Source organism: Gossypium arboreum, chromosome 12 (assembly GCF_025698485.1).
Source record: "Gossypium arboreum isolate Shixiya-1 chromosome 12, ASM2569848v2, whole genome shotgun sequence".
NCBI classification, from domain to species: domain Eukaryota; kingdom Viridiplantae; phylum Streptophyta; class Magnoliopsida; order Malvales; family Malvaceae; genus Gossypium; species Gossypium arboreum.
In genome coordinates, this window is record NC_069081.1 from 411,824 (window position 1) to 425,924 (window position 14,101).

Consider the following 14,101-nt stretch of genomic DNA (forward strand, 5'->3'; position numbering starts at 1 on the left):
ACATTTCATATCACGTTGCCATTGTATCTTTCAACCATGGTCTTACACATTTCATATCACGTTGCCATTGTATCTTTCAACCATGGTCTTACACATTTCATATTAGGTTGTCATGGTATTTTTCAACCATGGTCTTACACATTGCATAGCAGGTTGCCATGGTATCTTTCAACCATGGTCTTACACATTTCATATCAGAGAGCACACTCATGAACCTCATCCTTACAGTGGGATTACCACCCAAGCTAAATCACAGTAATATAAACTCATAGAGTATTGTCGGGATTACCACCCAAAGCTAAATCCTCGCAACGACAATTACTCTAATGAGCTTGATCTGAATTATCATCCAGCTAAATTCAGACCCTAATTTGGATTACCCGTCCGGGCTAAATCCATTTTACACGTATTCTTCGGGAGGGCTGTATCAGAATAGGATCACCCGTCCGGGCTAGATTTTTTTTACCGTCAATTCCTTTTCAGAGATCCATCAAATTTCCCTTTCATTCAACCGGGCTTTATTTTCAATTTATATCGCGTATTAGCAATATTTCATCAATTATCATGGATTGAACATTCAAATCATATTTTCATCACATAACCACATATTTCAAGTATTTAAAATACAATTCAAGTTACACAAACTTACCTCATTGCTTGTTTGTGTTTATAATTTCATTAATCCGATATCTTTTATTTTCCACGATCAAGTCTCATTTTTGAGTCGTCCGGATCTTTATAAATAAATTTGATCATCATTTTCATTCATTTCATATTCTAATGCATTTAATTAATGCTCTAGGAAAAATTACCATTTAGCCCCTAAACTTTTAATTAATGACGATTTCATCCTTAGGGTTAGGAAAAATCCACGAATTTCCCTTTCATTCAACCGGGCTTTATTTTCAATTTATATCGAGTATTAGCAATATTTCATCAATTATCATGGATTGAACATTCAAATCATATTTTCATCACATAACCACATATTTCAAGTATTTAAAATACAATTCAAGTTACACAAACTTACCTCATTGCTTGTTTGTGTTTATAATTTCATTAATCCGATATCTTTTATTTTCCACGATCAAGTCTCATTTTTGAGTCGTCTGGATCTTTATAAATAAATTTGATCATCATTTTCATTCATTTCATATTCTAATGCATTTAATTAATGCTCTAGGAAAAATTACCATTTTGCCCCTAAACTTTTAATTAATGACGATTTCATCCTTAGGGTTAGGAAAATAAAATTCTTACAATTTAATCCTTATTTCTAGATATTATTCTCATACATATTAATAAAAATCCATGAATTCTATAAAATATCAGAATTTTCCATAATTTCAACACTTTTCAATTTAATCCCTAAAACATGTTTTCCCCCGATCTTGAGCTAAATTAATAATTTCATTCAATTTTGTAATTTAAATAATAAAATAATCCATTTCATGCAATTTGGTCATTTCTGACATTTTTACAAAATTACCCATAAAGTTTTACTTTTATTCAATTTAGTCCCCGAGCCTAAAACATGCAAATTAGCCATGCTAGATGAATATTCATACATATTTTTCCTTCTCCTCCTCTCCATTCCACATCCTTAGTGTATATAACACACTTGTAAGTAACATTATCTATAATTTTATTATTTACTTTTATAAATATTCAAGCTGTCCATCTGTGTCATAGTCACTAAATTATTTATAACTCGAGCTACGGAACTCCAAATTAAGATCTGTTAATTTTCCCTGAAACTAGACTCATATATATTTTTAACATAAAATTTTCAAAATTTTTAGTTTAGCCATTAGGTGCATTTTATTCTTTAAATTCACCCCTATTCTGCTGTTTGACAGTTCCGACCCTTCTTCACTAAAAATTAATTATGTCACAGTACAGAAATCGGATAATATTCCCATTGATTTCTCCTGAAAATAGACTCATTATGAATTCTAAAAATATAACTTTAATCTTCTAATTATTTTTCTTCAATTTTTGGTGATTTTTCAAAGTCAGACTACTGTTGCTGTCCAAAATAGTCTTAGTGCAAAATGTTGATTTTCTACTTTTAATTTCAATTTAATCCTAACTAAATTCACTTACTTTTCTATCTTAATTCATACTTTATTTCTACTCAATTTTTAACTAAACTCATATTTAACTATTAAATTTCCAGCATATTTTCCTAATTTCAAAATTTCATCAATTTAGTCCCTACAACATAAAACTTATGAATTAATTTACAATTCAATCCTTATTTCGTTTCTAACTTGAATTCCTATCAATCTAACCCCTAATTCATCTTTTTATTCAACATGAACAATATTTAAAAATCTAATAACTTTCAAAATATTCACTTAATTTCATCAAAACCTTGTCCCAAAGCTTCCAAAACATCAAAATTAAGTAAAAAGGGGCTAAATTGACTTACCTATTTAACTTTCAAGCCTTGAAATCCCAATTTTTCCCTTTTTCCTTCTTTCTTTTTTCCCTTCCTTCTTTCTTTCCCCTGCTCTCTGTTTCGTTTCATCCTTTCTTTCTTTTTCTATTCTTTTTCTTTTTTATTCCTTTTACTTTATATATATATATATTATAATAACTTAATAATAGCTATAATAAAATATCTATTTAATATCCAATATCTATTTTACATTTGTATACACATATATTATTACATTTGTCTTCCTTTAATCTATTTATTATATAAATATCTTTTACTTAATAATAATATATAATTTAATAATATACTTACATAATAAGTAAATATACATGTATTTTACAAATGTATGTATATTAGTATCACACATGTCACTATACATACCATACATTTGTCAACTTTTTATTTATTTATCATATAATATTAATTTAATAATAATAAATACATTAATATTTACTTAAATAATAAGCAAATAAATATATGTATTACAAATGTGTGTATTATATTTATTATACTTGTATTTTATTTTTGCCATACACTTGGCACTCTTTTTGGTTTATTTACTTATTTTGTAATTCCCTGAAAATCTTTACAGTAATATATTATCCTTGATATAATAAAATAAGGAAATAAAGTGATAAAAAGGGAAGTTTTGAGTTATGGCAACATTGGGAAGTAAATTATGATATCTTGATTCAGGAAAGGACTAAATTGTAAAAGTTAGAAAAGTTTTGTTGCCTAAGAGTAAATACTCAAGACTTAAAGGGTTAAAGTGTAAATATGAAAAAGTTAAAGGACCAATAGTGTAAATATTTTAAGGGTAGAATGATCTAGAAACTAAGGAAAATGGATGAATTAGGACCAAATTGAATAAGTGAAGAACTATGAGGGACTAAATTGTAATTTTACCAAATTAAATGATGACTCAAGGATGGAATTCTAAAAGATCATGAAGGGCAAAATGGTCAATTAGTAAGAGAGAGAATTCTAGAATGTAATGATTATGTTAATGATATTTTAAATTAATTAATTAGATAAATATTATTTTATTAATATTTTATGAGATATTTAATATTATTTTATTATTATTTATTTAGTATATAAGGAAAAAAGATGAAGAATTTTCATCATCTTTCCTTTCCATGCAAACTAACGTGAGAGAAAGAGAGGAAGAAAGAAAGTTTTACTTTCTTTACAATTTGGTCCTTTTACCAAAAATTCACCATTTTCACCCAAAATCAAATGAATTTCCATAGCTACCAAGAGAGAAAATGTTAAGGAGAACATGGGGAGTTAGAATATCAAGTTGGATTCAAGAAATAGAAGCTGGAGGAGAGAGAAAATCAAGTTAAAGATTGGTATCAAGAGAATAAGGTAAGTACATCAAGATTTCAATATGTTTTAAGTTTGTTATTGTTGATAAATCATGGAAATAATGTTATAGTAGAGTTTTATTACATAAGGTCCTATGTTCTTGATATGTTAGTGAAGAGAAAATAAGAGAAAGTGATGAGAAATGGTGTAGAAAAAAGAAAATAAGGGTGTTATAACATGGTAATTAATATCTTGCACTAAAACAGTTATGGTCAGCAGCAGTAGTCTAACTTTGAAAAATAACCATAAATTTTATAAATTAAATTAGAAGATGAAAAAAATATGGAATTAAATCTTAATGAGTCTAGTTTCTCATAGAAGAAACAGTGTAAGCAATGAATTTGTAAATTTTGATATATAATGAATTTTGTGAGACAAGGTCAGAATGAATTCGGGTTCCCCTGTTCAGACTTTGAAAAATAATAAAAAAATGAAGAAAAATAATTAGAGGCTTAAATTTATATTTATAGAATCCTGAATGAGTCTAGTTTTATTAGAAACAAACTAGAACATCATTTGAATTCTGTAAAAGGAGATAACTAATTTTTAGTGAAGAGGGTCAGAACTGTCAGACAGTAGAACAGGGTGACTTTAATGAATAAACTGTACTAATTGGCTAAACCAAAATTCTGAAAATTTTATGATAAGAATACATGTGAGTCTAGTTTCAGGAAAAATTAACGGATCTTAATTTCGAGTTCTGTAGCTTAATATATAAATAATTTAGTGACTATGACGCAAATGGACAGTTTTGAATGTACATATAAGTAAATAGTGAAATTATTGATAATGTTACTTGTTGTATGTTATATAAATTAAGGATGTGGAATGGAGAGGAGGAGGAGGAAAATATGTATGAATATTCATCTAGCATGGCTAATTTGCATGTTTTAGGCTCGGGACTAAATTGAATAAAAGTAAAATTTTATGGGCAATTTTGTAAAATGTCAGAAATGACTAAATTGCATGAAATAGATTATTTTATTATTTAAATTACAAAATTTAACGAAATTATCAATTTAGTTCAAGATCGGGGAAAACATGTTTTAGGGATTAAATTGAAAAGTGTTGAAATTATGGAAAATTTTGATATTTTATAGAATTCATGGACTGTTATCAATATATATGAGAATAATAGTTGGAAATAAGGATTAAATTGCAAGAATTTTACTTTCCGTCCCTAAGGATGAAATCGTCATTAATTAAAGTTTAGGGCAAAATGGTAATTTTGCCTAGAGCATTAATTAAATGTATTAGAATATGAAATGAATGAAAATGATGATCAAATTTATTTATAAAGATCCGGACGACACAAATACGAGACTTGATCATGGAAAGAAAATATATCGAATAATGAAATAATAAACACGAGCAATCAATGAGGTAAGTTCGTAACTTGAATTATATTCAAATGCTTGAGATTGTATGTTATTGATGTGAATATGATTTGAATGTTCATTGTATGAAAATTTATAAAACATTGATATATTTGATAAAATGGGAAGAAATCCGATTGAATGAAAGGAAAATTCGATGGATCTCTAAAAGGAATTGACGGTAAAAAGGATCTAGCCCGGACGGTGATCCTATCTGATATAGCCCTCCCAAGAATATGTGTAAAATGGACTTAGCCCGGACGGGTAATCCGAATTAGGGTCTCAATTTAGCCTCGACTGGTAATTGATTCAAGCTCATTAGAGTAATTGTCGCTGCGAGGATTTAGCCTGGACCGTAATCTGACAATACTCTATGAGTTTATATTGCGGGATTTAGCTCGACCGGTAATCCTTTGCAAGGATGAGGTTCATGGAGTGTGCTCTCGATATGAAATGTGTAAGACCATGGTTGAAAGATACCATGGCAACTCGAGTGTAAGACCATGGTTGAAAGATACCATGGCAACTCGATATAAAATGTGTAAGACCATGGTTGAAAGATACCATGGCAACTCGATATGAAATGTGTAAGACCATGGTTGAAAGATACCATGGCAACGTGATATGAAATGAACAAGACCATGGTTGAAAGATACCATGGCAACATGACGAAAATGAGTAAGACCATAGTTGAAAGACACTATGGCATCATGTCAAAGATAAATAAGACCGTGGATGGGAGACGCCTAGCATCTGTTGAACAATTGATATTCGTAATATATATCGATGACGAATGGTTATATGAAATAATTATGAAGATAGATAAACGAAATAAGTACAAGTACATGAAATATAATTTATGTTAAGTTTGATATAAGCTATTACCTAATAAATATACATAAAATATATGGAAATGATGGAGCATGAAATATTGATATAATGAAATGAATGATATATGCTTATGAAGAAACGGTAAGAGCATGATATGTTTCATGACATGTACATATATGATTATCTTTGATATGTTGATACAAGGAAATTATGTAATTGAGACTATTATTAAACTCAAGTGCGATATGTCGAGAAAATAGATATATCAGTGTTGAATTTATATGAGATATGTGCAAGTATACTAACAATGTTGCTGTTTGATGCTTATACAACTGTCAAACTGTTGATTGAATGGTAATATATTTATTTATATGATGCATTGAATTGGTAAGTATTTAAATTTTTTTTTAGTGATCTGTAAATGGTAGTAATGCTCCGAAACCCTGTTCTGGCAGCGGATACGGGTTAGGGGTGTTACATATTTAGTCCTTTTAATTTTCTTTATTCTATAATTAAACTTTCACACTTCATTCAATTTAATCCTTTTATCTAATTATCCTTTATTTAAGCTAATTTGCTTCATTAAACTTTAATTAATTACTCTCTTAATTTCATAAATATTTTTAATAAATATTTAAAAATCTATTTTTTAGAAATGGAGACCCGAAAATGCTCTTTTTTGATAATTGTAAAAATTCAGGTCATTACATTAAGTATTAGAAGGAGAGTATTTTTTTCCCAATTGGGGTGCTTGTATATTGACTATGCCATAAGGAAATCTGAGCCACATATTACTAAAACAATCAATTAGGTTGATATTGTTCTTACTGAAAAATGGGAGCGATCTAATCGCTTAATTATCATGTTCATAAAAAATAAGATTCCTGTTGATGTTCGTGGTTCAATTGAGCATTATGAGAATGTCCAACAATTATTATCGGCTATTGAAAAATAATTCAAAACTTCTCAAAAGTCATTAGTCAACACCTTAATGATGAAGTTCACATCAATGAAGTTCACATCAATGAAGTTCACTATCATGAAAGGTGTACGTGATCACATCAATGAGATGAGAGATTTAGCAGCTCAATGAAGAGCACTTGAGGTTGAAATGTCTAAATCTTTCGTTGTGCACTTCATATTGAACACTCTTCCACCTTAGTATGGGCCATTTAAGGTCTCCAATAACACACCTAAGGATAAGTGGTTTATTAATGAGCTTTTGACCATGTGTGATCAAGAAGAGGCTAGACTCATACTGGAAATGGGAGAGAGTGCACTGACAATTACTCAAGGAAAGAAGATGGTCCAAGCCAAGCAAAAGGGGAAGGCTAAAATGTAACCCCAAGCTTTATGGTGTTTCTTTTATAAAAAGAAGGGACACCTAAAAGAAGGACTATGTTAAGTTTAAAAATTGGAATATGCTATCTCTCATTGTTCTGAAGGTCAAAAGTAAGTTCATGCTCACTACACCAATTGTTGATATATAGAGAAATAAAGGGCGGTTGAGAATGATTCTCCAAGTAGGTAGAGAGTTGTAGGTGGTCAAGATGGTCAAAAAGAGAGTTATGGTTGGTTCTTAGGCCTTATAAAAGGTGTTGTTAGTTCATTCTCGAGGTTACACATGTCTTTTTTTATTATTGGTTCCATATTATCTGGGTTCAATTGATCTATTGATGTTCTTCTCTCTTAGGTACAGGCTGTCCTATCACGATAATAAAAGTGTAGTGTATGGGTGTTAGGCAATCTACCATCAGGGTGTGGTCCCTCAACATGTTCTTGTCTTATTATAGGTCCGCAGTAGGCATTCCAAGTCTTGGTCAGTGGGATCTAGTCTTCATTGTTGGTCTCAAGTTGCAAGGATTTGGTAAGATTCAAGGAGATGTAGAGTAATGAGGCGAGCTCACTGGATACTGTTAATAGACTCGCAAGATATAAGTATAACAAGTCTTTAGATTAAATTCCCCTAGTTCCTTTTTTGCCCCCACTTGTTTTCTACAAACATCTTGTAAGCATTGTCTTACCTAATGTTTTTTAAGTAATTGTGATGTGAATTTTATTTATTACCTCATTACCTTTTATATTATACTACCATTTTGAATTAATGAAATATATATATATATATAGGCACATAAATTAACATTTTAAAAGAAATGCAGAAACAATACATTTTAATTTATTCCAACAGCATAATTATCAACAAGAAAACATGTTAGATGAATATATCAGTCCAGTCCCTATCTCGAAACTAGTGGGTCACTAGGAACATGTTCAACTGATAATAGAAAAGGGTAAGAAACTAAAGGGGAAAAGAAAAGTGAAAAAGAAAAGGGTAAGAAACTAAAGAGGAATGGTCTCGTAGCTACGGTGTGGGCACCTTGTTGAAGAGAACCCAAGCCATATCAAGGTAAAGCAGAAACTGTACTAATAGCCAAAAAGCGAGTCACAGGCATGCAAAGTCGCTGCACGCATTGAAAGTGCAGCACATAACAACTTATCGTTCACCAAAAAAAAAAACCCATTGTCGGACTTGACCCCGCCAGGCACGGTGGTTGACTTGGCGAAGGCCACGATTGTGATTAGTGCAGCCACGACGACGGAGCATGAGTCTTTAAGTGTCGGTTAGCCATTTACCAACCTCGGAGAAGTGTTTATGTGTCTCGGTGAAGATATATTTGGGTCTTATCGTCCTTATTTTTTGAACTAGCAAAGAAGTAGACCGGCATGGAATTCTTCATAAACCATATACTCATTTCATTATAGTGCAATCGATAACGTAAAGTGCTAAGTTCATTAGAATAGCAGGTTATTGGTAATCGGGGTTAGGTTTTATGGTGCAATTCTTTACTATGGGTTGATTCAATTGGTTAAGTAGTAACGTCTCGTTTGATCTTTACCATGCATGTATAATGATTTAGAAGTTCATTCATGATCTGGACAGCCCAAATACTGTTCTTTTTCTTCTCCCTTAGCTTCATCATTCTTCAGACTTACAAAAAGACAACATTAGCAACGTATCAAGGAGCTATTTATGTTATGAGCCAGTGCAAAGACCGAGACCAGATAATCTAGAAACTCATCTTCTTCTAGTATAATTGACACTGCTTTGCATAACAGCTTGACAAAATAAATGAAATTTGCCATAATTGGAAGGAAAGAATTGATGTCAATCTCTCTATGGCGTCCTTTGTCTCTTGAACAGATTATCACAAAACAAGTGATTCCTTCCGACTGCAGAGAATCCCCCGTCTCTATATTCCATAAATGCTTGTGTTTTGCTTTCTGTAATGACACAGAATCTGATGATTTTTACTGAATCTTATGTTTATCCTTGTTGCTGTTCCAGTGCTTCCTACTTAAAATTTACTGATTCTTTTGTATAGAAACGAGTTAAAGTGGGTAACAATGCACTAAAGCAAAAAAAATACCTATAAAGAAAGCATATATAGCCCAATCTTACACACACATTTGACTGTTTGATAGATCCCTAAGTTACTAGTTCCACTCTCTCACTCTACAAAAAAAGTTACAGTCGCAGCTTTTTGATTGCACCATCAGCTCAAAATGTTCACAGATATTTGCCTTGGCTTGAATGGTTCGTCCATTGCTTTGCATTGAGCTCTCTGTAAGCAATCTAGCTTAAAAGCAAGGCAGATGAGCTAATCTAAGTCCAAATTCTGGCCACCAGGAGGCCATGTAGTTGAACTTTGTCTTCTGTGCTTCCTTTCAGTTTCAGCAGCAATCAAAAGAAGCCTCGACACACCTTGAATCCACATATCATATTCTCTCTCACTTCTGCACTCGAACTCAATAATCCCTCTCGTTTCAGTCTTCAATCCAAAATAACGATGCTGCTCTCCGCTAGCGAATAGGTGTCTCCCTGGCCATGACGGAATGTCCTTGCACACCTCCAGAACCACATCTGAAACCCCAAATATGTGTAAGTTTCTTAAGGCAGTCAACAATTTCTTATACATGAGCATTGACAACATCATCTTCATGTTATTGCAACTTACTCTTTTTCTTTTTGGTGAATGTCCCAGCAACATGCTTGCTCTTCATCTTCAAAATCACCTTCATAAGTGAGATGATTATGATGTTTATGATGTTAGTGAAATTGCTTAGGATAAAATTCAATCAAATATAAATAGTGATCTGTTGGGACTAAAGCAATAGCTACCTGGCCTGTCCTATTCATATAAACCGAGACAAGTTTCCAGTGAAGATCACCTACAGAAATGTGTAATTATGATTCATATAAACTACATAGTTCATATTCATACTCAAGAACAAATGTGTAATTATACGAAAAGGACCGGATTCGATACCTTTCCGAGTTCTTTTGAGAAGTTCACTACCCTTGGCGAGAAGCTCTTGACTGCAGGCAGTAAGGAAATCCTCTGGGGCAAGTTCTCCACTATTGTTGCGGTTCGAATGGCTGCCATTGCTGCCTTTCGAACAGAATCCAACACTTGCCGTCTTCTCCGCCGGAAGGACCGCCGCAATGTTCCACACTTCCTTTAGTGCTCTTGCCTTTAAGGTTGCTGCCCCACGTAAAGCTGCAATGAAGTGAAAAAACACTCCAATATTAATCCAATGGAGCTTCATTTCAATGGAGTACAAGTTCATCCCGACACTAATATACAATAACATGATTGGTTATAGGCTTATAGGACATTTTTACCTGTAGCAGCAGCAGCAGTAAGAGTCAATATATCATCATGTGAGCGAACATTAACAGCAGAGCTCACAACCGACGCAAGATGGTCACGTTCGGCACCCATGGCTTCAGCAGCCTCCACGCATTGTGCGGCGACTAACGTAGCCGCGGATGCCACAGCCAGGTCGGTTTTGGTAGACTGTTCGTTCTTTCCCGAGGTAGAAGAAGAAGCCGCGGTGGCAGCTGCAATGGCTGCTATGGCGGAGGCAACCGCAGCGACTGAGATAGCAGCGTGCAGCTGTGCATTGTGAGCTCTGGTTTCTTCTTTCTTTTTCTCTTTTCTGTCTTTTAACCATCTCCCCACTGTCTTGGCCCCGCTGGGTGTGTTGACTCCATTACCACCACTCGTCCGACCGCCATTGAATAATGGTTGTATGGAGTTGTGGGTACGGAAATACTGCAAGAAATTTTGACCACAAACCCAATGTTTTTCAATGTCTAAAGTCTAAACCCAAAGTTGAAATTTGGGCCAAAATAAACAAGGTACAGACCTAAAGCATTATAGCCCAATAGCAGGCAATCACATGGTATAATATTATATAATTTGCAGCAGGGAAGTACTTTTTCAAAGGCCTGAAAACAAGCAGCTTTAGGTGATAAGACAAGCAAACATACATGGCTAGCTTAGAAGATCGGAAATAAAAAGGTTTTATTGGAAGAAGACAAAAGTTTTTCCCGCTCTCTATGTTCTGTTTCTTTGAAACACTAAAGCAACTCAGAGATGGGGTTTAAGAGAAAGACAAGTGATGGTGTGGTTAGCAGAAAAGAGACACAGAAAGCTGATATATTGGTCTCCCTGTCATGTCTGTCTCCAATGTAATACCCAATTAACCATTCTTCACCACTTAAATAAAACCATTATATTTTCCTACTCTAATGCAACTAATTATCATTAATCAAGTGTAAACAAAGACCTTAACGACGTCGTCGAATTCCTCAGATGGGGAAACTGGTGGGCTATTATCATTAATCAATGGTCCACTACTGTGAGAGAGCCTGCCCGACGTTAATGGTGACACTTCCTGCAAATATAATAAACCATTAAAAAAAAAAAAAACAAATCACTAAAGTAGGCAAAAGGGTTTAAGGGAAGACACTTTTACCGATTGTGACATGATGCGTTCAAGGACGAGCTGTGAAGTAGCAGAGGAAGTGAAAGAGAACTGATTGGAAACATCAGCGGTGGCCTTATCGAGCTCCTCGGTCTTGCCATTTATGTCTTCGGGTATTGAAGTGGTGGTACAAGAGGAGTTGCTGGCTGACTTTGGAGCCGTACTAGTACCATTGACTGGATGGTGATGGTGATGATGATGATGATGAAGAGGGGCGAGGGCTTTGGACACTTCGAGAGCCGAAGCGCTCCATGACCTTGCGAGGAATTCCATTGGACCTCTTGGGCTCTCCGGCAGCTGTGTACCGGAGAGGGAAAGGTGGGAAATGTGCTCCGGTCGACGACGGGTCCTTGGACTTGCCTCTTCCATGAAGTTGAGTTGAACTAGAAATAGTACTTGAACCGAGCCTTGGTTTTGTTTCTTTAAAAGCTTTAAAGAAGAGAAAAACAGAGGACTTAAATATTTTATGGGAGGTGACGGAGGGTGTTATATATATGGATAGCAACGTTTTCGGCATGGTTTTGACTGTCCTTTTACAAATATAAAATTCAAATTTTAAAGTTGGTTGGTTTAACTCTTCTTTTCCTCCCCTACTTTATTTTCTCTTTTTTTTTTAAATTTAATAATTAATATTACATTAGTGTAATTATGGAAGGCGAAATACGTCAAAATTGTTGTCTTCTATTGCGGAAAAAAACAATACTCAACTTGCTCCAAAACTATTAACATGATTAAACCTATAAAATCAATGAATTATGGTGAGTTGGAGCCAAAGACATACAGTGATGAACCATCCTACTGACACATGCCATTTGGGATGTCATCATTTTCATCTGCTTACTAATTTCTTTTTTAAGTAAAAATTCATATTTATAAAAGAAGCAATCATAAAATTAAAAAAAAATTTATTTTTGTATTCGGCTAGTTAATTCCAAAAAGAAGAGAGCTAGGAGGAAGTAGTTGGAAAAAATAATGGAGGGGGTGCATATGAGTGACTAAAAGCAATGAGGCAGAGGCAAAAAGGAAAGGAATGGCAAGCCAAGGGTACAATATTGATCTTTGGATGCGTTATTGGGTTACTGTCAGTCATCATTGGTTTCAATATTAAAAAAAGTAGACTCTACCTTGTTAAGTTTCAAGTAACAAAAATGCAATCTCATCCAAGCATCTTTCTATTTTGGTTTGTGACTGTGAGTCTTCCTTATTACATGCTTAAATTTGAATTTAAAAAAAGGGAAAATAGAGGATGGATTGTTTTTAATTCTCACCAACATTAAATGGCACCGACAAAAGAAGATGCAGCAAAGCCACATAAAATAAGAGAATGTATATTCCCCACAATGCATAACATCGAGTTTTAGTTAGTGAGTGTTTTCAAAACAAGCTGGCTAATTTAATGTAGTAAATCCACACCAAATCTTGGTCAAGAAAACAACCTATGGCTATGCAGATTCAGTGCTGACATTGTTGATAGAGATAGCAGGTAAGGTAACCTCCCCTCCTTGGCTCTTGTTGGCTATGCTATGGTGTTGTTAATGTCCAAGGCCGACACACAGGGGTTTTGGGTTTTCAGATGTCCCAATGAAACGACAAAGTTCTGGCCTTTGGAACCCTGTTTTTTAGAAGAAAAAAAAAAACTATTATTACAGTTTTAGGGCACCAAAACTGACTGCTGGTGCTGGAGACACAGGGACAGAGACTAATGCTAAAATGCGCGTGCCTGGATACGTCATCATCTCTATTTTAACTTAACCCTTCTTTCATTGCTTACAAAAACAAAGGGCATACAGCATACTATTTTATTTTTTATGGTATGTTGAGACCACTGAGTTGAGTAAAGAGATGCACCCTTTATTCCCTTTGCTTCAGTTTTATCAATGATTATCAGCTTTTATTTCCACTTGGCATTCCAAATTATTACATCACACATTTTTCAACATCACTCTCGTAATTAAAAATATCATGTATATTATTATATTAAAAAGTTAAATTATATTTTATTTTTTACCTAAAAATAGATAAATTAATTTTATATATTAGATTAAAGAGTAAATTAATCATTTCCGTTAAAATTTTATCCATTTGTACGGTTAAAATTTGACGTGATTAACAAAATAACTAAACAACGATACGTGACATGTCGCATGTACCTCATGTTGACGTACATAGACTAGTTTTTAATAGCAAAAATGAATGAAATTTTTAATAAAAGAACCAATTTACTTTTTGATCTAATATACAATAAAAC

At 33.3% G+C, this 14,101-nt stretch overlaps 1 protein-coding gene across 1 annotated transcript; it reads right to left on the reverse strand.

Moving 5' to 3' along the window:
- Positions 1-9,370: 9,370 nt before the first annotated feature.
- Positions 9,371-12,409, reverse strand: LOC108459327 (VAN3-binding protein-like). Its single transcript, XM_017758683.2, has 7 exons — positions 11,845-12,409; positions 11,656-11,763; positions 10,706-11,138; positions 10,350-10,580; positions 10,202-10,251; positions 10,038-10,095; positions 9,371-9,943 (listed from the first exon to the last, which is right to left on the reverse strand). Exons 1-7 carry the CDS (start codon positions 12,220-12,222, stop codon positions 9,681-9,683), a joined length of 1,521 nt encoding a protein of 506 aa, XP_017614172.1. The 5' UTR covers positions 12,223-12,409; the 3' UTR covers positions 9,371-9,680.
- Positions 12,410-14,101: the final 1,692 nt, after the last annotated feature.